This window comes from Mastigoproctus giganteus, chromosome 9 (genome assembly GCF_048544385.1).
Source record: "Mastigoproctus giganteus isolate SK-2022 chromosome 9, ASM4854438v1, whole genome shotgun sequence".
Lineage (NCBI taxonomy): Eukaryota > Metazoa > Arthropoda > Arachnida > Uropygi > Thelyphonidae > Mastigoproctus > Mastigoproctus giganteus.
In genome coordinates this window covers 103,296,689-103,323,624 of record NC_143583.1, presented here as the reverse complement: position 1 = coordinate 103,323,624, position 26,936 = coordinate 103,296,689, and the positions used below count along the sequence as shown (strand labels likewise).

The window sequence follows — 26,936 nt, the reverse complement described above, 5'->3', positions numbered from 1 at the left end:
AAAGGAGAAGACAATGATGAAAATAATGACCTTGAAGGACCAGTACCATCTGATAATGAAGAAGAAATTGAAGACAGTTACGAAGAAATGTGTTCCAACAGTGCTCTTGTTCAATGATGTTGGTTACAGGGATTTTGACCAAACATCTAAGCTACTTATTGTTTCTGAACAGCTTTGCATGGCAATGATAACTGAAGGGTCCCAATTGTTTCAAAACAAAGATATTACATTTGCTGGAAAGGGTAGCCGTTTGATAACAAAAGGGTGGTTCAAACGATGACTAGCTTGCTAATGGAAAAGATCAGGTTAACAGGAGTGTGATACTTTATTTGCCTGTCAAAGAAGCAGCATACTGTTTTTGATGCCTATTGTTTACTTCATCCAGATTGTTGTTCGAATTGGAACCTGGGTTTACCAAATGGAAAAAGACAGAAAAAATAATAGCACATGAAAGCAGTTCTAGCCACAAGCGATCTTTCAGTATTCGAAAAGAAACAGAGAGAAAATTCAATAAATCAAGGGTGCAAAATAGATTCATTACTAAAAATTGAAGTTCAATCAGAAGTAGCACGATGGCGAGAAGTTCTAAAGCGGATTCTGAATTGCATAAAATACCTGACTTCTCAGAATCTGGCTCTTCGATGTCACATGGAGAATCTAGATATTTCAGATAGTAAAAACATTGGAAACTTTTTGGCTCTTCTTGAACTTATAGCTCAGTATGATCCAATTTTACAAATGTACTCAGAAAATGCTCTAAAGGATCCAAGCTCCATTTGTCCGTTTCTTATTTGTCCCTGGAAATACAGAACAAATTCATCAGCATTCTTGCTTTAGAGGTTAGGAATAAATTGCTGTGCAAAATTAAAAGATGGATTTATTTGATTGAACTCCTGATTTAGGGCATTAGGAATAGATATCTGAAGTTATAAGGTATGTCAATGTTGATTTCTTGAACAAGAAAGTTATGTTAAAAGAGTCATTTATCAACTTCATCCATATTCATGGCAAGGATGCAGTTACTAAAGAAGAAATAATTATAAATAAACTGGAGTCCGATAATTTTCCTTTGCAAGATTGTAGGGCTCAGTGTTATGATAACACTGCTATAATGTCAAGGAAAATAACAGATGTTCAGCAGAGAATTCTTACAAAAAATCCCCGTACATTGTTTGTTAATTGCAATAATCACAGCTTGAACCTATCAGGGTTACACACTGCAAGCGTAGATCCACTTGTGACATTTTTGGTATTGAAAATATTCATCCATTCTTCTCTCGATCAACTCTTCGTTGGGAAGAATTGAAAAAAAAAAAAAAAACTGTTCCAATTATGGTAAAGTGAGTGTCAGATACAAGATGGAGGCTGTTAAATCAATTCATGATGCCACTGATGACGTAGTAGATCTATTGGGGCAGCAGTCTGAAGATCTCAATGCAATGAATGAAACTAGATTTGAAGCAGTAAATCTTGTACAAGGTATCACTAATTTCGATTTTTTAGTTCTCCTTCCTTTTTGGTACAATATCTTCAAAAAGATTGACCATGTTCAGAAAAGATTTCAAGATCCTGCGATGCACTTTCACAAAGCATCTTTGGATCTTCAATCCCTCCAAAAATATTTTGTGGAAAACAGTGATGATTTGTGTGGAGAATCAGTACAAAATGGAAAGGGTAAATGTGAGCTTTGGAGAGTACCTATAGGAAAATAATCTGGCAAAAAAGATGACTAGAGAGCTAGGCAAGGACATAGAAATTCCTGCAGAAGAAGAGATTGTGCGAGTCATGAAAAGTACCATAGACAGGAAACAGGAAATGACATCTAGGTTTGTTTGACTTAACGATCTGAACCTAAAATTTGGATTCTTACCCAATATTAAAGATCTTTTTGGAAATGAAAATTTGAATATTTTTCGTCAAAAATGTTATGTATTTGGAAAATTTTATGACATGGATGTAGAAGGTTCAGAGTATTTAATGAAATATGCAACTGAAAAATGCTTCTTGAGGCCCACGGAATCTCTGAACCCAATATTGCCATGGAACTTTTATATTTTATTGTAAGTTCTGGAGAAGATGTTTCCAAATTTACAAATTTCATTGCAAATTCTTCTTGCCATTGGCATTTCCATTACCAGCTGTGAACGCTCATTCAGCAAGTTGAAAATGATTCAGTCTTACCTTAGGACCTCAATGGGACAGGGTTGAATTAGTAACTTAGCCTTTCTGAGTATATAAAGGGAAACATTTGAAAAGATTGATTTTGATAATGTCATCAATAAGTTTGCAGAAGTGAAGGCAAGGGAAATTAACTTACATTGAAAATATTTATGTAATGTATTAGAAATATCTATGATTTTTTTTGGTGCCTTTAGTTCACCACATTGTAAAAATTCAAGTACAGTAGTTAATATTTAATGGTCATCACATATCATAGACTTCGTGTTCGAAACATTAACAATTTCATTGTATATTTTTCGATCATTTTTAATTTGGAAATAAATTAAGTTTATTGTATACCAAAATTTCCCTTTTCTCTAAGAAAAATATATAGTTTTGTTTTTAAATATTTCATATTATTTGCCAGAATACAGCAGCCCTGGGATAGCAAAACTAAATTGATTAAAGATGCCAAACCGCTAAATCGAGTGAATAAAATCCATGAAATCACTTCGCTCTAAAATGGGCATACATATGGCTTATAGGTGCCTCCGTAGCCAGGTGGGCAGGAGCAGCAGTGCGTAGCACACACTTCTTGATTAGACCGGGCCCGTGGCCTTAGTTACTAATGCTCCTAAAAACCAAAATAACAAACAACAAACATATGGCTTATAATTATCTATCACATTTACATTACATTATCACACTCAGGGGGTGCCAGGAAGACATGTTGCCCCCGGGCATCAACGAACCTAGTTACATCTCTGAGCAATACATAGAATAGACTGTGCCCACATTTCTGTAATGAATGTACTACCATAAATAACTTGCTAATGACAATGATTTATCCATTTTATTGCCAGTAACAACATGGAAGATCTCATCATGCATCTTTACTGCATTATCTCAGCTTTGTACAGCAAACCTTTCATGTTTGGGATCACCATAAAAAATAAATAAATAATACAGTAGATTACCATTCAAAATACAGGGTAATCGAAAATGGTATCCGTGATTTCATGATAAAATAACAATGCAAATACTTACATAAATCAATTGATTTCTTTGTTAATATCAACAACAGGAATATCTCAAGTTTTAATTCATACCTTAGTATGTTTCAATATGAGCACCATTCATTGCTCAGCAAACATCCAAGCGATAGTCGATCTCTGTCCACGTGTGCTCAGTCATTTCCAGCGTAACGGTTGCTACTGAAGCTGTGATTCTCTTTCTTAAATGGTGCAGACCACGAATCTTTTCTGTGTAGACGAAGTTCTTTAGGTAGCCCCACAAGAAAAAGTCTAATGGTGTCAGGTCAGAACCTCTTGGTGGCCAAGGCTGGCATTGACTGAGTGACTTCTTGGTGGCCAGCTTATTGACACTGACTGAGGCAGTGTGCATAGGAGTCATTCTGCACACACTCACGGTGCAGCCGAGGTCATTGTTGAGGTGTCAAATAAAACTTAGTGAGTTATCACACTGTTTGCTGCTATGATCACACCAATTGATCAAATATTTTCCGAAGATAATTAAAAGGGAAATCACGGACACCTTTTTCGATGACCCTGTATAATATAAACAGGCACTGAGTGTTTTACACATTCTAAAATATACACTGCTTCGGCTCAGTTCAGCTCAGTGGAAAGTTTAATATATATATCCAATATTTTAAATAAAATAAAATAAAACATAAGCCAGTAGTATGGCAAAAACTGTAGAGCGAAAATTAACATAAAAATAACCCAAATAAACAAACAAATGAAAAACAAGAATAGACATAAATACTATTTATGTCTACAGTTTTTGCCATACTACTGGCTTATGTTTTATTTTATTTTATTTAAAATATTGGATGTATTTCAGCTTCATATGGAGGAATTGCCTGTCGCTGCCTCTAATGAATGCTTAATCAATTATTTATTTTCACTTTATTATAATTAACTTATTTTAATATAATTCAATGATAGTATATATTACGGCTTCATATGGAGGAATTGCAAGTTGCTGCCTCTAATGAATGCTTAACTATTTATTCATTTTATTATAATTTAACTTTCGTCAACATTTAATATAATTCAATAGTAATGGGTCGATATGCTAATTTAGCATCGCCCGTGCCGCCATCTATTTTCTTTTTTTTTTTTTTTCTTCTATATAAGCTGATTCAGCTTACAGTATGTCAGTGGTGTGGCTCTGCTCTAGAGTGCTGTCTGTTCTATAATTTATTTTTTCGCTGCATAAGGACCACCGCCATGCAAATCCTCTGCATTGGTGGATCGATCAGAGGAGGGAGGGTGAATTGGTGCTTCGATCTTTTCACCATTGCGACGATTTGTATAGCGATTGAAATGCAGCGATTCCATGACCATTATTGGCCTCATGGTCCTCTGTCGATATGGGGCATGATGGTCAGTCTATTTTATTTTAATTTATTTTGATTTTGTTATCGTTTGGTAGTTCCTTTAACCCTCTTTTCACGTCTTTTGGAACTGGTACCTCTCGGGGGGGGGGGGGGGTACCGCTAAATTAATAAGTAATTGGCATTATCCTAAATTTTGTATAGTTTTTGTTAACTGGATTTAAAGTTTGAAATTATACAAGGGTTTCTGGGCTACTATTTATGTCTATTCTTGTTTTTCGTTTGTTTGTTTATTTGGGTTATTTTTATGTTAATTTTCGCTCTACAGTTTTTGCCATACTACTGGCTTATGTTTTATTTTATTTAATTTAAAATATTGGATGTATTTCAGCTTCATATGGAGGAATTGCCTGTCACTGCCTCTAATGAATGCTTAATTAATTATTTATTTTCACTTTGTTATAATTAACTTATCTTAATATAATTCAATGATAGTATATATATATATATATATATATATATATATTTTTTTTTTTTTTTTTTTAACTTAATGTGATATTTTAGCTAAGTTTTTATTATTTACAAGGTTCCTAAAACCGCATATGACTGTATTTCTAACTTGAACGAAAATATTTATGCAATTGATTAAAAACCTAAAACAATCTAGTACAAATTTGTTTGTTTATTTGGGTTATTTTTATGTTAATTTTCGCTCTACAGTTTTTGCCATACTACTGGCTTATGTTTTATTTTATTTAATTTAAAATATTGGATGTATTTCAGCTTCATATGGAGGAATTGCCTGTCACTGCCTCTAATGAATGCTTAATTAATTATTTATTTTCACTTTATTATAATTAACTTATCTTAATATAATTCAATGATAGTATATATATATATATATATATATATATTTTTTTTTTTTTTTTTTTAACTTAATGTGATATTTTAGCTAAGTTTTTATTATTTACAAGGTTCCTAAAACCGCATATGACTGTATTTCTAACTTGAACGAAAATATTTATGCAATTGATTAAAAACCTAAAACAATCTAGTACAAATTAACTGAATCGGGGGTAAAATTAATTTTAGTCTTTAATAGAGTAAAAAAGATGGCATGGGAAAGTTACAGAAAAATAAAACGTACTGAAGCCTATAAAAAAATACAAGTTGATCTGTAACAGTAGCACAGAAAAGGTTAGGTTGGCAAAGGCAGAGATCACTGGCTAAGAGCAAAGAATGGACACAAGAAGCTTCTCATGATCAGATCTTTGTATAATGGAGGCAGAAAACTCTGATGACATGGCTGATGTGGATGAATTCAACAGGGATTTTGCACTGATATTTACAGATGAAAGATCCTGAATAAGGGAGAGAAAGAAACTGTGCAAGTGAAGCTGGGAAACACGAAATTAGCAATACTAAAATTTCAGAAGATTATTTATTAGGAAATCTTTCGAGCCTAAAAGCAAGTAAGGCTCCTGGAATTGATGGCATATACCCAGTAAGTTTGAGAGAAGCATCAAGAGTGTATGCCACCTTAAGATTAATTATGAGGACATCACTAGACACAGGAGAAATTCCTTTGATGAACTGGAGAAGTGCTAAAGTATCAAAACATAAAGAAAATTCTAAGAATGAAGTGAGTAACTACTGGCCAGTTAGCCTGATTTCAATGGTAGGGGAAAAATTAAGGAAGGTGATCAAGAGGGCAGTACAGGAGCATTTAAATAGAAATGGAATTCTGAAAGAAACAGCACAGTTTCCTAAAGGGAAAGTCATGTTTAATCAGTCTGATTAGCTACTTTGACAGTAACTCATGAGCTGAATGTAGGAAATAATTTCAAAGTTTATTTGGATTTCAGCAATGCATCTGACTTTGTTCACATGAAAGGTTACAATATAAGCTGGAACATGTTGAAATCACAAAGAAAATCCTTAGATGGATTTCAGGGTGGCTGTTGGGTAGAAGATAGAAGGTTGTGATTAACGGTTACTCAGAGTGGCCTAACACTTGGGGAATAGTTACCTAAAAATAACTTATACAATTGGTTGGTGGGGTTGAATTAAAAATGGTTGTAGTTGTTGGGATGGAGTTTTACAACACATAGGCTGCCAGGGCCATATTGTGTCTTTCAAATGGTTAATACGAAATACTAACTTTATTGTAATAGGTGTTATATTTTGTGATATATACCTCTACAGTTTAGGAAGGTAAACAGTTCTGTTTTATTATGATCATCTCCGAGAATCTGCATTAATGTGAACTGGCAAATGATTTAAAGGTGTTTGAACAGATATTTAGAAACTGGGGACAGTCTACTAATAAATGACGAACAGTCAGTACATGACATGATGAGCATTGCAGGGTGCTGTCATTCATTAACAGATACAGGTGAGTATCCAATTCTGAGTCTTCCTAAAATTATTTCATCTCGCCTGTTTTTTCGGAAGCTGGAGAGTCACAGCTTTGGTTCTGGTTTTATTTAGTTGAGTTTGTTTCCTGGATAACCTTTCCAGATTAGTGATCAGCTATTATAACATACTTTACTGATAATGTGTTTGTAATCTGTATATGGAACTTGAAAAGTTTGCGAAATAGTAGTTTCTGGTTGTTTGGCTGCAAGATTTGCTCTTTCTGGCTTCCAGAATGTCATGGGATCCAGAAGAATGTCATAGTTTGGTTCGACTCATTACAAGCAAGTAATTTGGAATGTATTTGTTTATTACAGGGCGAGAGGAGTTGTTACTACTAATTATAATGGTGACAGCACTGAGTGAGTCAGAGTATGTTAAAGCAGGCATAATTAAAAGCTCAGTAATCCGATCAAGAGCTAAATTTATAGCATAAATCTCAGCAGTAAAGATACTGCATTCTAATGGTAATGAAACAGAAATGGTGAATGAAGGGAAGATTGCTGCAGCACCTACTTGAGTCTGTTTTTGATCCAGCTGTAGAGATTTTACAGGCCTCTGAGTTAGAAGAGTGAGTTTCGTGTAAATTTATGACTTTCTTCATCAGTTTTAATGTGAGGAGGCAGAAACGTTATAAAAAGATTCTGCTAAAGCATTTACAATATCAGTTGTGGAGGATAGGTCCTGCCCATTCCACTGTACTATCGAAGATTGCAGCGGTAGAAATTTCCCATTGAGAGCTTGTATTTTTTTCCATATAATTTGAGTGTCAGTATTTTTGTTAATGTGAAGTTAATGTTTTGTTTTTCTTTATTCCTAATTTACCTTGCTTTGGCTCTGAGTTTTTTGTAAAAAATTAGATTGGCAGTAGTTGTTGTTGTTGTTGTTGTTGTTCGGTTTAATGGCACAAGGGCTACTAAGGCCAAATTGTGTCTCTTCATCGTTAATTGACAAAAAGTATATTGTTAAAGAAATTACATTATATGCTTCCGTACAAACCAATATGTTTTAGATATAATAAAAGTTCTTCAATATTTGCTTCATTTCCTAAGATGCGAGATAAATCAGGTGATATATTCAATTTAGAGAGAGAGACTGAAAATTGTTTGACCGGATGGTTGAATGTAAGGGACAATCAACCAGGAAATGACGGACTGTAAGTTGCGTCTGACAGGATGGGCACTGTGGTGGGCTTTCACCCAATAACAGAAAGAGATGAGTATGGTGAGTGTGTCCAATTTTGAGTCTTACCAGTACCACTTCCTCTCGTCTGTTTCTTCGGAAGCCAGACAGCCACAGCTTTGGATCTTCTTTTATCTGGTAAAGTTTATTGTTAGGGTCACTTTTCCAGGTCTGTGACCATTTATTGTAGCAGGCTTTGCGTATGACAGACTTAAAATCAGAGAAAGGAACCTGAGGATGTTGTGAGAGAGCAGGTTGAGGATGTTTAGTGGCAAAGTCGGCACTTTCATTTCCCGGAATGCCTGAATGGCCGGGGATCCAGCAAAAACTGATTGACTGATTGGACACACTGCAAGCAAATCGCTGGGAATGAATCTGTTTCAATGTAGGGTGAGAAATGGAGGAATTCTTCCTTATGGCAGAGACAGCACTAAGAGAATCTGTGTAAATTATGGCAGATGAGATGGAAAGCTCAATTATCTTACTAAGCGCTAACTTAATGGCGTATAATTCAGCTGTGAAGACGCTGCAAGCAAGCGGTAGTGTGGCTGAAATTGTACATAAAGGAAAAACTGCCGCAGCACCTACCATACTCTCAGTTTTTGAACCATCCGTATAAATTTTACAGGCATGGTTGTTCATAGCATGAGCTGAATGTAACTGTCTGATATTGCAGGAAGGTATATTTTTCCCCCACTGGAGGAAGTATGTATCTTGAGAGACAGACACATATGTCCAAGGAGCAACAGGTGTAGTTGTGTCTTGGAAGATTTCATTTAAATCGACATTCCAAGTCTGAACAAGCTCTTTGATCCTGAGAGAGGCGGGTCGATTTTCATTTGTCTTGCTCTCATAGAAGACATCCCAACGAGTATTATAGAGATACTCCCAACTTGGGTGCGATGGTAGACTCTGGATCTTAGCAGCGTAGTGAAGCAGTAGTGTTTTTCTACGCAGGTGTAATGGAGGATCATGCGCTTCAATATACAGACTTTGGATCGGAGAAGTCCTGAAAGCTCCCAACGCAGTCCTCAGAGCACTGTGATGGATCATATTTAGCCGTTTTAAAGTAGTGCTCCTGGCAGTCATACACTGGACAACCATAATCTAGCCGTGAACGGATTAAATTTCTATAAAGGTGCAGCAAAGTACACCGATCAGCTCCCCATGACATAGATGATACTGAACGAAGTATATTCAAATGCTTTAAACAAGAAGTTCTCAAATAAGTGATATGAGCTTGGAAATTTAGTTTGCGGTCTAATAGTAGTCCAAGAAATTTAACGGTATTAACGAGCAGGATTGGAGTATTGTTTATTTGTAATTCAGGTTCAGGATGGAGAGCTCGCTTCTTGCAAAAGTGAGTGACAGTGCATTTCTTTTCTGACAGTCTGTAACCGTTCCGTGAAGTCCAAGATTCTATTTTGGTTATGGCAAGTTGTAGCTGCCGTTCAATGGTATTCATACTTTGAGATTGACAGGAAATGGTAAGATCATCTGCATACATATAAGTTTGAACAGTTTTTGGGATATCTCGTGTCAAGCTGCTAACTCGGATTGAAAACAGTGTTGGACTGAGTATTGAACCCTGCGGGACTCCCTCTTCCAGAATGTGAGATGTAGAGAGGACATTTTTGTATCGGACTTGAAAAGAGCGCAATTGCAGGAAATTCTGAATTATTTCTGGCAAATGACCCCTAAGCCCCAGATGGTAAAGGTCCATAGTAATACCATGCCGCCATGTAGTGTCAAATGCCTTTTCAAGATCTAAATTGACCATGACTAGATGTTGTTTCATGACAAAGGCATTTCGGATATGAGACTCGGCTTTAATGAGCACATCTAGGGTTGATCTATTTTTCCGAAAGCCATACTGGTGATCTGGAAGGAGATTCTCTGACTCCAAGATGTAAGTGAGCCTAGTATGAACCATTCTTTCGAAAATTTTTCCCATGCAGCTTGTAAGAGATATTGGCCTGTAGTTTTCAACACAGGAAGGATTTTTCCCTAGTTTTGGTAAGGCGATAATGAACGAATGCCGCCATGAACATGGATAGACATTTTCAGAGTAGATCCGATTGTAAAAAATTAATAGGGTTCTCAAGTCTTCTCCAAGTAAATGCTTTAACATAATGTAATGAACTCCATCTGGACCTGCAGCACTATTGGAAGATCTGTTTAATGATTCTTGAAGTTCTATTAACGTAAACGGTTGGTTGTACGGGGAACGGCACGTGGAGAAGTTAATTTTATACCGTTCTGCACCTGCTTTGATTTTCTGGAAGATGGAGGCGTAGGTGGCAGAAGCTGATATTTTTGCAAATGATTCTGCTAATGCATTTGCAACTTCTTCGGGAGTAGAAATGTCTTTCCCTTTCCAATGAAGTATCGGAGACGGCAGCCGAGCAAATTTGCCATTTAGTGCCTGTATTCTTTTCCAGATGACTTGTGTGTCCGTGTCTTTGGTAATGGTGGAGGCAAAAGCAATCCATGAATCCCGTTTCACTTTCCGCCTAACTTGTCTAGCTTTTGCTTTTAGTCTTTTAAAAGCAATTAGGTTAGTAGTGGTGGGATACTTGCGGAAATGATTCCAGGCGCGGTTTTTTTCCTGTTTGGCAATTAAACAATCTGTATTCCACCAGTGATTTCTGTGTTTTCGATATGGTGTGGATTTTGGAATGGAGGCCTTAGCTGCAGTCAGAATCCGATTGGTTATGTAAGTGTTGACATCATCAATATGTTGCCTTTGAACATAAAATCTGTCTAAGCGTATCTGGGCAGAATAGCCACCCCAGTTTGCCTTTTTAAACTGCCAAGTGGATCGTTGATCAGGATTTGAAGTTACCCCTGTTTGTAGCGAGCAAATAATTGGAAAGTGATCACTGTTGAAGGGATCGGTTAATACCAACCATGTCATGATTGGAAATATGGATGGCGAACAAATTGACAAGTCTATTGCGGAAACAGATCCGGCTGCTAAGTGGATGTAGGTAGGAGATCCAGAATTTAATAAATTAAGATCATTATTATGCATGAATTCCTCCATCAATTTGCCTCTTATATCCACTGTGGCCGATCCCCACAATGGATGGTGTCCATTAAAGTCACCAAAAAGACAAATTGGAGTTGAGAGTTGTGCAATGAAGTTGTCAAGTTCTGAAAGCAGAAGTGGGGCAGATGGCGGAATATAAATGGAAACAATGGTAAATGACGTACCAACTGCAAGGCGAGCTGCCACAGCTTCTAGGGTAGTTCTCAATTGGATCGGCTTGGATGGTATGTTAGCGTTAACAAGAATGGCAACTCCTCCACGTGCAGGTGATACCGAGTTCCTATCTCGTCTGTAAATGGTATAACTTGAAAATTTTGGCAAAACTTGGGGTGACAAGAATGTTTCCTGTAAGCATACACCTATGGGATTAAATTGAGCTATTAAATCTCTTAAGTCATCAGAATGAGTGCTTAGTCCTCTGCAATTCCATTGTATGATCTTGTTCATTATTTAGGTTTACCTGAGGGTGATTCATCTGACTGTTTTCTGTACGTGGGACATTTTTTCCGGTCCTTTTTTGAGAATGTGGGGCGTCCAGTATCCATGGTGTCATCTGCATGGAGTTCTAGAATAGGTTCCTCATTGTCTAGCAGCTCATCTACATCCATGCTTTTGGAGGGAGATTCCGTTCTTTTAGAGACTGATTCAGATTTTAATTGTTCTTTTCCAACTGGGACTAATGGGGTATGAGTAGGAATGCTGATTGGAGTATTTGTGGCTTCGCTAGTTCTTTTTGGAGAGATACAGTCGGTCCTCGTATAACACGTGTTTACATTACACGAATTCGATCATACACGATTTATAAATAGGGGAACGTTATCTTATATAACATGAACCGAATTCGCTTATGCACGATTCGCCTTTGTGTTTACAAGAAATGGCAGTCGAACGCGGAATCACCCCAACTGAACACAACACGATAGGAATGAAGAAGATTCTGAAAATGTATTTATGTGTTTTATATCAGTGAAGGGGAAACACATTTCACCATAATAACGTAAAAACCAACAAAATTCCAGCTATCGATAATTTGCAATTGCAATTAGATCGAGTTTACGACCAGTTTATAACAGATTCCACTAGCAGAAACGCAACTGGAAATTGTTTTATGGTAGTAACCCCCAGAAATGTGCGGTGTTAATAGTGTATCTCGGCCTTTACGGTGTTGTTTATTCAGTTGCTACACGCGCGCAGCTTTGTTTATGTGTATTAAGCGTGCCTCCTCCCATTTTGTAATTGTGCTTTAAAAATGATTAAAATACTTAAAAGGTGTGAAAAGGAAGTGTCCTGGCGAAGACACTGCAGATTCAGAGAGAAAAAAAAAAAAAAAAAAAAAAAAGCAATATCGATAAACAGAGGCGGGCTGGATCAAAAATTCTTACCCGGGAAAATTTATAGTGGCCTCATACTACGGTTTATGGCCAAAATCACACCGGCCTCCGGCCCACCGGGATTTCCCACATAAGGCTTATGGCCAGTCCGCCTCTGTCGATAGAGAAAAAATATGAAATTGTGAAACGCTTTGAGCGAAATGAAAGACCATGTGATATTGCACGTGCTACAGACCTAAATGAGGCAACGCCGAGAATTACAAAGAATGCAGAGAAAATAAAAACAACTTTCATAGCGGGAACAACTCAAAGTGTAATTAAAATCCATTAGATTAAGACACAAGAATTGGAAGAGATGGAACGGCTGTCTTTTCTATCTGTTTTTCGATTTTCTATCTGTTTGTATAGAAAATCAAACAAAAAACAAGTTTGCTTACGATAGAAGCAAAAGCATTAGCAATATTTTATTACGTAATAGTCATAATAAAATATGTAAGCATTTTATTACGACTTACATATTATAATTTATACTTACGTATTATAAAATACGTAAGTATTTTATTACGACTATTTTATTTAATATAATAAATTTTTTACAAATGAAATACATATTTTATTCCTAAAAAATACTTTTTAGTATTAAAAAATACTTTATTATAATATAATAAATAATAAAAAAATAAATATTTTATTATTTATTATATTATAATAAAAAAATATATGTTATTTTTATTACGTATTTTAATCGTTATAAAACGATTAAAATTACCCGATTATTTATTGTGTTTGGTAATGTTTTGGTTCCAAATGTGTGTTCAATCTTGGGTGGTCGGCACCTAACCCCACTTTTCCCATAGGGCCTGTTGTTTATATTGCATGATTTTGCATTGCACGAGGGTTTCTAGGAACACAACTATCGTGCTATACGAGGACAGACTGTATCTTTCTTTGAGGTTGAAAGCGTAGATTTGAGCCAGTTCGCTAGAGAGGTGTTAGGTGGAACTGATACATCTGTTTGAGCTGCAGTAGAAATGAAGTTCCGAGTGCGAGCTGCATAGGAACGACTACTAGGCAGGGTCGACATAACTTGTCTACGTGCCTCAGGAAAGGTGACTTTATTTTCTATTTTGTACTTCTGAATTTTCTTTCCTGTAATCCATAGCTCACATGTTTTGGAAAAAGCTGGGTGGCTTTCTTTGCAGTTGGGACAAACAGGGGTTTTGACAGAGCAATTCGCCTGAGTGTGATCTTTAGAGCCGCAGATGGGACATATGGCCTCACCTCTACATGCCTGCTGCGAATGCCCGTATTTCTGGCATTTGAAGCAGCGAACGGGATTCGGGATAAATGGTCTTACACGACAATTCAAGTAACCAGCTTTAATTGAGAATGGTAAGTCTGGCGTACTGAATGTTAAAATGATCGATCTCGTTGGAGTGAGATTTCCATCTTTTTTAGTCATAATCCGTTTCACATTTGTAACTTTTTGACTACTTAGTTCTTGAAGTAGCTCTTCTTCGGAGACTGTAATTAGGTCCCACTCACTGATTACACCCTTTGATGAATTTAAGGTTTTGTGTGGAGTAACTGATACTGTGAGCCCACAAAATGATGTTGTGTTTAAGAGCCGCTCAGAATGTTTAGCGGTGGCAGTTTCAATGAGGAGATCTCCGGATTGTAGTCTTTTCACCATTTTTGGTGATCCAGTAATTGATTCCAAATATTTTTGAATCAAAAATGGTGACAATTTGCCTACAGGTTGGGAGGATAAGGAATGAATCACCAAGAAATTTGGTAATTCATCATGGCATTCAGGTTCCCTTCTAAGCCTTTTGGGCTGGTTGGTATCACGGTCATTGTCAGGAATTTCTGACCTTGAGCTTGATGGCTCTAAAGGTGGATAATTTGTCGTATCCATGTTAGCTCTTTTGGCCCCTGGGGGTATATTTTTACCACCCAGATTACCGGCCCCGCCACGGGGAGGCGGGAGCAGTGCCACTTGTGGCCAAGCGTATAGGTTAGTACAATTAATAAGACGGATTTAATTAAAGAAAAAGGTTCTTTCCTTCTTCTGGGCTCTCTTCTTAGTGCTTTTAAGAAAAAGGGCTACTTAAAGAAAAAGTTTAATAATCAAGGGAGAAAACAAAATAGAACCTAGTCGCTTACAGAAAAACGCTTTTCTATCACACGAGAATCGCTTGGCCACGGAAATGCTTGGCACCCGGGGCCTTGGCAGTAGTTGGGCATTTGCGGAACTGGTTCCAAGCATGGTTTTTTTCTACTTTCGCTTCGGAGTAATCTGCATTCCACCAATGGTCCGATTTTGGGATAGAAATTTCTGCTGCAGATAATATATGGCTGGTAATGTGATTAGTTACATCATCAATATGTTGTTGTTGTTGTTGAACATATTGAGTGTCGAGTAGGACACACGTGGAGTAGTTTTCCCAGTCTGCTTTATGAAAGTTCCAAGAAGTACAGCCTTTAGGAGATGACACGACCTATGTTTGAATTGAACTGATAATAGGAAAATGGTCACTGTGGAATGGATCATTCAGCACTAACCGTTCCATGCTTGCAAAAAGAGAAAGAGATGCTAAACATATGGATAAGTCTATGGCTGAGGTAGTATCTGTAGGTAGTTGGACATGAGTTGGAGAGCCAGAATTTAGCAAAGTCAGGTTATGGTTATCCAGGAATGTTTCGATTAATTGGCCTCTCCTATCCATGTGGTGGCTGTTGAAATCACCAAATAAACAGACATGAGACGGCAGTTGTGTGATTAGATTGTCAAGTTCAGTCTGGGAGCAAGGATAATTCGGTGAGATATAAATGGATGTAAGGATTAATGATATTCCCATTGTCATTCGAACTGCTACAACTTCTAAGGAAGTTGGAGATGTCTTGAAGGTATAGTAGATTTTAAAAGAACAGCTACTGCTCCATGAGCACGACCGTCAAAATCTCTGTCTCGCCTAAACATGGTGTAATTTTTGAATCTGAGAGAGACTTTTGGTGATAAAAATGTTTCCTGTAAGCATACATCTACTGCATTCGTTTGAATAAGTAAATCACTCAGGTCATCAAAATTACTGTGTAATCCTCTACAGTTCCATTGTAGAAATTTATTCATTGTTTGAGTTTGATTGAGGAAGACTGATCTGACTGTTTTTTCTGAGAAGGCTTCAGTCTGCTTTGTTTTAATTTTTCATTCCTGGAAAAGTGTCTGTCCTGTTTCTATGGTATCATTAGCATGAAATTCTAATACAGATTCATCATTCTCTGGTTGAACATCAATTTCCATTTTGCTAATGCATGGTTTCACTTTTTCCTGGTCTTCAACAATTGCTGATTTTGCTGTTTTGGGAAATGTTGAGACAGCATCAGTTGGGAAACTGATCGGCGTATTGCTTGTCTCATCGACTGTAAGTTTCTTTTGCACAGTTTTGGCCCAGGTGGAAAAAGAACTGCTTGGTTCTATGGAGACATCTGTTTGTGTTGTAACTGAGTGGTGACTGATGCGTATGACAGCTAGACATGGTTAACAGCACTTGCTTTCTTGCTTCAGGATATGTGACTTTATGATCCACTTTATATTTCTGGATTTTTTTTTCTTGTTTTCCAAAGGTCACATGCTTTAGAAAATGCAGGATGGCTTCCTTAACAGTTTGGACAAGTAGGAGAGGAAGCTGTACACTCTCCTTGGAAATGCTTCTTGGCACAAATAGGACACACAGCATCGCCTCGGCATGCAGGATATAAGGTCGAATCTTGCAGTTTAAGTAACCTGCTTTAACAGAAGATGGAAGAATCGGAGTGCTGAACGTCAAATTAATGGATCTGGTTGGTGGTAGGCTGACATCTTTTTTGGTCATTATTCTTCGAGCATGTGTCACCTTTTGTTTGCTAAGCTCTTGTACTATTTCTTCTTCAGAGACAGTTAGTAAGTCCCATTCACTGATAGCACCTTTAGACGTGTTCAGAGCGTTATAGGGTGTAACTGACACTGGAATATTGTTGAATGTTGTTAATTTTAACAATTTTTCTGAATGGGATGTTTTTGAAATTTCAATTAGGTCTCCAAATTGAAGATGCTTCACCATTTTAGGGAATCCAACAACCGATTCTAAACATTTCTGTATCAGAAAAGGTGATAGCTTGCTGACAGGTTGTGTGGACAATGAGTGCATTATAAGAAATGCTGGCATATCTGAAATCTGTTTTTTCGTCCGAAGTATCTTCGGACAATTCAACTCATGTTCTGAGACAGAGTTAATGACTTTGCCGCCTGTGGGCTCTAGTGATGGATATTCATTGCAATCCATCATTGCTCCTTTTAGCTCTGGAAGAGGGAATTCCTTCTCCCAGGTTACCGGCCCCGCCACGTGGAGGCAGCAGCGGTACCAACCAGTGACCAAGCAATCAGCAGAAGAGGAGAGCAGTACGATGCTAGTGATAGCAGTAACATTACTAGCGGTGAAGCAGTGCCATTTCTCAGTGAGGGAAGCAGTAACGTTGCGAACAGTCAGCAGTAATGACGCAAGCAGTGGAGAGTTTATTAAAACACTAGTACTCGCCCTAGGAAAAACGCTAGAAAATCGGACTTAAAATCGCTTGGCACTCAGGGCCATTAAAAATGGTAGAAGAAGCAGGAGATTTGGGAGTTATGATATGATTAGACATGAAGTTCTATGAGCAGTGTGGACAGGTGGAAAGGAAAGTTCATGGTGTCCATTGATGACTTATCAAACGTTTGCTTGTACTGAGAGAGAGAACTCATGCTCTTAAAATCCAAGGCCACACTTGGAATACTATGTTCAAGTATAGAGACTACAACTAAAAGACACGCTTCTTGATTAGACCGGGGTTCGAGCCCGTCACCACCAAATACGGAGGATGCAGAAAGGTCAGGAAATGACCACCGCATATCCCGGAGCAATATGGCCTTAGTTGCTAATGCTCCTAAAAACCAAATAACAAACAAACAACTAAAAGATGACATGGTGCTTCTTGAAATGGTTTAAAGATGGGCAACATGCCTGGTGAGATCAGCAAAAGGATGACCATATGAGGAAAGATTTTGAATATGTGGGTTGCAGAGCTTGGTAACTAGGCACCTAGAGGAGAAAGCAAAATGAATGATGAAATTTTCACAGTTATGATAAGGCAAACTAGTGAGCCATAAATTCAAACTGCAAGGGGAGAAACTTAAACCAGATTGCATGAAGTTTTCTTTTAGCTAGCAAACTGTTGATTACTAGAATAAGTTACCTCCATGGATGGTTGAGGCTAACAGCCTGGGGAGATTCAAGGGTCAGGTAGATAGGTATCTATGTGAGGAGGGAGTCAAATAGGCAGTTTATCTTATTTTATTAATTTTTATTTTGGACCATATTGCAAACACTAAGTCAAATAATATCAAATTTCAAAGAGAGAGATAGAGTCTGATCTTGTATAAAGTAGAGTAATTAGAAAAAGGAAAGCTCAACATGCCAGGTCTTCTTTCGGACAACGTTATCAACAAGTGAATTAAACAAAATGACCAAAGAAATTTTCAGAAGTAAAAACTCCAGAAAACCAGTGAAAAGATGTCTCACTTAACTGGTCTATATCTATCATTAGCTGAAATTAATTTAGGGAAGAATAAAATTAAGCTTAATGGAGAAGAATAAGAAGAATAATCTTAATGGAGTTGAGACAGGTTGGGCATCACAAATGAAGAGAAAATGGAAAAAATATACCTGAGAAGATACAGAAAGAGAAATTCAGCTGCCAATGCCTCATCTCTTCAGGGGAAAGCTACAAGGCACTCCCAGTGGGCAAAGGAAGACCATAGTGCTTTTATAATGTCATTCTTCTCTTTCTTGGTGATTCCCTTCTACTTTTGACTCTCTCTCTCTCTCTCTCTCTCTCTCTCTCTCTCTCTCTCTCTCTCTCTCTCTCTCTCTCAGGGTAACTTGGAGAATTTTTTTTTTTTTGGCTGGTGCAGCATAAGCCTCAGGTTTCCTTGCACCATGTAGCTAATAATAATAATAACTCCTCAACCGAGAAAGGTCTAAGTTTAGCAACTGTAGCCGCTACACTATGGCAACCAGTAAGCAAACACATTCTTGAACAGCAAAGGAACCAAAACTGTAAAAATGAACTAAGCAAAAACGTGCATAAAAATATACACTGAGTGATCACTGAATTATGACAACTTACCTAATACTTTGTAGGTCCTCCTTTTGCCCTCAGTACAGCAGCCATCCGACATGGCATTGATTCAACAAGATGTCAGAAGCATTTGGATGGTATGGCTAACCAAGCTGTGTGTAATGCAGTCAGCAATGCAGGTATGAAGGTGACTGGTGTATCCAGATGCCTGATATGCCTTTCCATAGTGTCCCACAAGTGCTCTGTGGGATTGATATCAGAGGAGTTCGGAGGACAATCAATATGCTGGAAGTCAAAACTGTGTTCCACAAACCATTCCTGCACAACAAGTGCCCGATGGCTTGGTGCAATGTCATCTTGGAAGACACCATCGCCATTCGGGAAAAAGTGTAACATAGCGGGGGTGTACACAGTCAGCAAGCAGTTGATGATAGCGGAGACCACTGATATGGCGTTCCACATGCACCAGGGGTCCAAGTTCCTGCCAGTGAAACATGCCCCACACCATACAGCCGCCTCCACCAGCCTGCACTTTTAATACCATGCATGATGGATCAAGAGCCTTGTGTTGTTGATGCCAAATCCATATACGACTGACCATCCACTGTGTGGAGTAAATAAAGTGACTCATCCGACCAGCACACCTTCTTCCAGTCTTGTAACGTCCCACTTGCATGTTCTTTGCACCAGGTGAGTCTTTTACGCTGATGAACCTTGATTAGGAGAGGATGCCATAGGGGTCGTCTGTTGGTATAGCCCATACGTGCAAGAATGCAACGCATGGTCATGCCAGATATTGTTCCGGGTTGGCTCACGTTGTATTGGGTAGTCAACTCTTCAACAGTGCTGCGCCTGTTCACCTGTACGAGTTGTCAGACCCGACGCTCACCTCTAACATCAACCTTTCGCTGACCTTTGCAGTTTTGCCGTCAGATCGTTGTTTGAATCTTTAACTATGGTGGCTCTCAAACACCCCACTAGTCCTGGTACACTTTAACTATGGTGGCTCTCGAACACCCACAATTTGTCCTTTATCAAATAAATCTGATAAATCCTTCCTTTTACCCATCACGCTTGGAATTTTACTACCTACTGAACCACTAACACCTTATCTATGCTACGTAGGTCGACTAACTCCACATTCTCATACCTCACGTGGTTAACGGGTCGCATTCAGTTTTCATAGGGGTGGTCATAACTCAGTGTAAATATCTACCTCTAGTGAGGATGGAATATTATTATTATTATTAATAGCCATATGGTGCAAGGAAGCCTAAGGCTTATGCTGCACCAGGAAAAAAAAAAAATTCCCAAGTTGCCCTGAGAGAGAGAGAGAGAGTCAAAAGTAGAAGGGAATCACCAAGAAAGAGTAGAATGATGATATCCAGCTCAGGACTCTGAGTGTGCCATAAAATAATTTATATCAAGTTCAAATAATGAAGTCTGCCAGATAACAAAGGTTTCAAATAACAAAGGCTATATAACTAAATGATAAAATTTTAAAAGGAAAAAACAAAATTGAGAATTTTGATTGTGAAAAATAAAAAGAATGCCAGGTAGCAAGGCAAAAGTGCAGGAAACAGCCAAGTCTGAAACACAGGGCATAATCGTGCAACAACAAAAAGATAAATATATGAGACCAAAACAACTAGAAAAAACTGCTGTGTTATTTTCTTAGTTCATTTTTAGTATCAGTCTTCTCTGGGAATGTGTTCACCTACTCAGTGCCATTGTGTAGTGGCAATGAGTAAGCAAACAACTCAACTTTCTGGGTTGAGGGGTTATTGAAACACATTCTTCCTTTGCCCTGCCTGCTGGAGCATCTTTTAGCTTTTCCTGAAGAGATAGGGGATTGGCAGCTGAATTTCTTCTTCTGCACCTTCTTGTATATTTTTTCCATTTTCTTTTTATATGACAGGAATATGTTTACTCTCTGACTGCCATATTGCAGGAACTACAGCTGCTCAATTTAAGCCTTTCTGGCTTGAGGGCTTATTGAAATACTACATTCTTCCTTTGCTTACTAGAGTGCTTTTGTAGCATTTCCTAAAGATGTGGGGCAGCAACAGCCAAATTTCTTGTTCTATCTCCCAGGCACATTTTTCCATTTGCTTTTTATATACAATGCACAACCTCTGTTTCCACTCCATTAGGCTTACTATATTATTGTTCTCTATATTCATTTCAGTTTGTGATAGCTTCGGATCATTAATAAAGTGATTTTAATGAAATATAGATTCACCTACTCGGCGGTATGATTAAAAACAATATTTATTACTTTAGGTTGTCTTATGGATAACGTAGTCATTTCAAAGAGCTTAAGTTCATTCTCTGTCACATATGTTGCAACATGGTCCTCCAGCATTATGTGCAGAAAAATGTAATAGAGTGTGAGTATTATTTCTAAAAGCTTTAGACCAGCTACAGAGACTATGGAAAGTAAGACATTCCAGTCATTTTTTTTATTTGTTTATGGTAACTTTATATCTGCAAGGAGACCTCCCATTTCACTGACATCTTAAGTTTTCGTCCTCCTCCTAATTTTTCTATTTACTTTATAAAAAGGTGAACTTTAATCTCCTTAAAATTTCATATTATTGAATTTAAAATTAATTTTAGGCATTCTTCCCCCCTCATTCAGACAGTGACAGCAAGAAGGGAATATATGGCTTAATCTAGTACAGTTAAACATGTATACTACTTAAAAAACTAACCTCTATAATTATTCTGCTTCAAATAGGAATCCATCAGCATATTATAACTGTAATGATTAGGAAATACTCCATAGTTCATGCGATCATTAAGAATCTTTAGGAGAGTTTCAAAGCCTTCAAATTTCATATATGCATGAACAACAGCATAGTGTGTGGATTCTAACATCTCAACAGTCTTTTTTGTTTTTCTAAATCTGAAATTAAAAAAAATTAACAACTAAAAGTTACATTATAAACTTATAAATAATATTCAGTACTTTGTATATGGAATAAACATTATAAATTCAGTTTAGTTTTCTACTTTTATATTATCAAACTAAAGGAATTAGAGATGAATACAGATCTTTTCAGCTGACAGTTTAACTCCATGTATAAACATGATGAAACAAATCATCAGTGCACCTAACTATGCAAGGAGCATGAATTCGTTCTGTGAGTATTAAGTTGGGACACAAGTTGAGTTGTTGTTGTTATTTGGTTTTTAGGAGTATTAGCAACTAAGGCCATATTGCTCCATGATACGCGGTGGTCATTCCCTGACCTCCCTGCATCCTCCGTATTTGGTGGTGATGGGCTCGAACCCCGGTCTAATCAAGAAGCGTGTGCTACGCACTGCTGCTCCTTCCCACCTGGCTACGGAGGCGCCTGCACAAGTTGAGATACAAGATGTGAGGCATTAAGATTAAGAAAGAAAATACAAGTACAGGAACTCCCCGACTTATGTAATACTCGACTTGCACAAATATGACCTTATGTAAGTTTTTGCCAACTGGTGCAAACTGAAAAAAATATGTAAACGTATTTTGCAGCTGTAGAGATAAATGGAGGTATTGTTGTTGTTGTTGTTTTGGTTTTTAGGAGCATTAGCAACTAAGGCCATACTGCCCCAGGGATATGTGGTGGTCATTCCCTGACCTTTCCGCATCCTCCGTATTTGGTATTGTGAAAATATCGTAATGTGAATCCAATAACACTTTTTTTTTTTTTTTTTTTGTAATTTGTTCCAAGTCCTTGGAAGTTGAAAATTTCGCTATATTACTATGCTATTTATCTCTCTAAAAGGTCATATTTATAATGGAAATTGAACTACCCTTTCATCGTTATCGTATGTTCCATTATAAGAATCAATTTTGAACGCTTTTGTGATAGTTTTATAAAATGCATTTCTGAAGGTCACTACCATAAAACAATAAAAATAATTTGCACTTTCCAGTTTATTTGGCTTTTCTGTTAGCGCAATCTATTATAAACAGGTAGTACAGGTAGTAAACTCGACCTTATTGCATTTGCGATAATCTCAATAACTGGAATTGTTTGGGTTTTTACGTTATTACGGTGAAATGTGTTTCCCCTTCCATGAAATCTTCAATCATATAAAAAACAAATTTTCAGAAACTTCTCTTCATTCCAATTTACATATTACAATGATGAAGGGAAAGCGACTATAGAAAGTGCAAGTAATGGTAGTGGCAGAAAATGAAACAAAACTGATTTAGAAATGAAGATGAAAATGATTAAGAAGTACAAAGCAGGACAAAGTTTGTCGTCTATTGCAAAGGAATTAGGTCTCACTGCTTCAACAGTGAATACTATTTTAAAGGACAATGCACGTATAAAAGAACATGTCAAAGGATCAACACACTTAAGATCAACAGTGATCATAAAACAGCGTTCAGGTGCTATATCGAAGATGGAAAAGCTATTAATAATATGGATGGAAAATCAGATTCAGAAGCAAGTGCCCCTGAGTCTAATGATCAAGCAAAAGCAACAAGCATTTATGAAGATATTAAGGATAAGTTCGGTGAACCTGAAAAAACTATGTGGCAAGCAATGGGTGGTTTAATAGGTTCAAGCATCGCACTGTTTTCCACAATGTTAAAGTATGCAGTGAAGTCGCCAGTGCCAATTCTGCAACTGCAGAGAAATTTTGTGATGTGCTGAAAAAAATTATTGATGAAGGTGGTTACTCAATGCAGAAAATTGTTAACATTGACGAGACTACTCTGTATTGGAAAAAAATGCTGAATCGAACATACATTGCCAAAGAGGAAAAGACTGCCAGGTTTCAAGTCTTCGAAAGATAGGGTTCCTGCTTGAAGCTAATGCAGTGGGAGGTTACAGATTAAAACCACTGCTTGTGTACCATTCTGGAAATTCTTGTGCATTTAAGGGCATCAATAAAGCCACCCTACCCATGCATTTTAGATCGAACCAGAGAGCATAGATAACAAATATCTCTCTTTGAGGATTGGTTTAAATGCTGCTTCATTCCAGAGGTTGAAAAATATTGTAATGACAACGACATTCCTTTCAAGATTTTGCTTCTATTAGATGATGCTCCTGGACATCCTACACATCTAGATGATTTCAATTTGAACATGAGTCATATTTCTACCGCCAAATACTACTTCACTCATCCAACCTATGGATCAGGTGTTATTTCGAAGGATGACAGCGTTGTCGGGGGAGATCTGGTGTTGTTTTTCCCAATAGTGCTTGGCAATGGCGGATTTATTGAGCTCTGCAGTCCGTATCGCTCTTGAATGTTCCCCCAGATGGTCCTTGAGATGCCGTCCTGTCTCCCCCACGTAACATTCCCCACAATCCGGGCATGTGATCTCACATACGACCCCACTACTAAAATCCCTAGTAATGGGGTCTTTGACCTGTGACACTACTGTGTGCAACCTCCAGCCTGGGAGCTGCACACAGCGTGTCTGAAAATCGCGAAGCATCCTCGCAATGCGATCCGACAGGCCCGGATAGTAGGGAACATACACTGTGGTAAGCAGTACAGGCGGAACTACCCTTTATTGTATTTATCAATTACCCTCTGGGGGTAACCGCACCTCATAAGATCCGTCATGTACCGCTTACCACAGTGTATGTTCCCTACTATCCGGGCCTGTTGGATCACATTGCGAGGATGCTTCGCGATTTTCAGACACGCTGTGTGCAGCTCCCGGGCTGGAGGTTGCACACAGTAGTGTCACAGGTTAAAGACTCCATTACTAGGGAGTCTAGTAGTGGGGTCGTATGTGAAATCACATGCCCAGATTGTGGGGAATGTTACGTGGGGGAGACAGGCCGGCGTCTCAAGGACCGTCTGGGGGAACGTTCAAGAGCGATACGGACCACAGAGCTCAATAAATCCGCCATTGCCGAGCACTACTGGGAAAAACAACACCAGATCTCCCCCGACAACGCTGTCATCCTTGACCAAGTTCATAGATTCTGGGACCGCAGGTGGCTGGAAAGTCTGTGGATTGGATCCTCTGGCAACAATAGCATGAACAGAGACAGGGGAGTTAGGCTTCATCCTCTTTTTGAGGCGGTGATTTTTGCCAGAGATAATCGTTTTACTTTTCCACGTCCCCAGACCACTTCTGGTTCTGGTACAAGTGAAAGGAATACCGAGTATGCGCCTGGTCATCCACGTGTGCCGTGAACCTGGTACTTAAGGATGTGTCGCTTAAATTAAATTTCATTATTGCTGAGGAAGGAGGCAGACACCTCCGAAAGCTTTAATGGTGTTTTTATCGATTTTAAATTTATATTTTAATGCATTTTAACTTATTTACTTATTTTATTTTATTTTATTTTTGTTGTAAATTAGGTTTTTTTTTTTTTTTTTTTTTTTGTAAATAATCATATTTTTGTAAATATTATTTTACAGTCTTTTGTATCATTTTATTTTATTTTATTTTACTATTAAATCAGTTATAAACGGTTGGTGTATATGTTTAAATTTGTGGTATGAGGGAAAATTATGTCCACAGTTGAGAAGTAATAAATGTTCATCTGCATAAGAATAGAATTATAAGGTTTTGTTGTTTGTTTGTAGGCTTTACAATGCAAGGGCAGCAAGGCCATAATGCACCTAGAATTATATGGGACTCATTGAATAGTTGTTAAGGGAAGAGCATGTTTGACCACCCAGAGACTTATCACAGACATTCTCCAGGTATGAGAGTATAGAGCTTGCAACCTGGGGGTCGAAAATGCTGATGAAACTGATATTCAGGTCCCACTTGAGTCAAGGGATTGAATTTCGATGAAGTCCAATCATTCTGCAACAACTAAATCCTCTCCTTGCACCTTCACCTCTGTGTGACTTTACACATGGGTATGCATGCATAAAATTAGGAAAAATGCACCTTGTATATTGGATGTAGCTGCCCTGGTATGAACCAATGTAAGCAGGGGTTGAAGTGTGATGTCCACATCACACAGAAATATACTATCCATCTGTGTTACCAGGCAATACTTGGTGAGCATTGACTCTCATTGCTTGATACAATACCACCACTCTGGAAACTTTAAATAGTGAAACCTATGCTTAAGCTGCAGAGCAAAGCATGGAAATCCATCCCCATCTCTTCCATCATGCCATATGTCATTCAAGATTATGACCAGTATCACAGTGAGATCCAATATTCCTTACATTTCAAAGATACAGCTCTAAAATAGTTTTCACAAGTCAATTGACAAATAGTCCACTGGTATGAACTTACTAGTAACTCTCTAGGTGGCCCCTGGTTCACCTAATATATAATCTCACTGCCTCTACTCTGCCACCTAGTGATTGGAGGAAATACCAGTAGTGCATATGTGGGAGGTGCTGATGAGGCCATGCTATGTCAAGCAAATGAGTATAATCTTGCTGTATATATGCCATATCCAAAAATTTCATTAATTCATATAATGAGGTCTTTCTCTACTTTTGCCATATCTACTGAATGCATCATGAAATGTCACACTAATCACACTAACAGAACAAACTTAACAGCGAAAAAGATCTCAGCTTCCCAAAAACTTCATTCATTTCACAAATATACATTGGTCTCACTTCTAATCTCAGCGATATCCATTTTTAAACCTACAATCTGCCAAATCCCGCTTACTTTTTTCTCACAAAATCCTAATTATTGGTTGTCTCAAACAGTACTTAATCTCAGTTGCCCTAATTATTCATTCTATGATTCCATTCACTTCAAAAGTGATACTTCTACATATGTTTGCTCTGATATTCCTTGTCAAAGACTTCCTAATTTGGAATTTCCTCTTTTTGATCTCCTCTGGCTTTAAATCTCTCAACCAACCTGACTTCCTTCTTTGAAACCCAACTTTCTTCAGTTTTCCTAAACAGTAAGGTGGTAACTTTATTTTTTACATCTGACCTTGGTTTTCTTAGTTATGTGGACCCAGTTGGTTGAGATGAGGATTCTTCAATTACAAATGTCAATGAATACAGCTCGTTCATTTACCTGCCAGAATACCAGACAATCCTAAACACACACCCAGCACCCTTGATCTTTTTCTCACCAACAATCCTTCAAAGTACACATTCAATACTCGTGGTCCCCTAGGCACCTCAGATCACAACCTGGTGATGGTCTTTTCTCCAATGGAGCTCCCCCCCCCCTCTCTCTCTCTCTGTCATAGCCATTCTCAGGCTCATGCAATTTGGTATTTATGAATACAAAAGGGGATGATCTGAGTGATTTATATTCTTCTTTTCCTTGTTTAAACTACTGTTTTAAAGCTTCCATTCCTAATGT

At 37.8% G+C, this 26,936-nt stretch overlaps 1 protein-coding gene across 1 annotated transcript in view; it reads right to left on the bottom strand.

The window, feature by feature from the left end:
• Window positions 1–26,936, bottom strand: part of LOC150080605 (uncharacterized) — a 98,032-nt gene that overhangs the window by 47,410 nt on the left and 23,686 nt on the right. Inside the window, exon 5 of the mRNA XM_090381205.1 lies at window positions 21,373–21,566. Coding sequence (XP_090237331.1) covers window positions 21,373–21,566 — 194 coding nt within the window. The remainder of the gene's footprint in view (window positions 1–21,372; window positions 21,567–26,936) is intronic.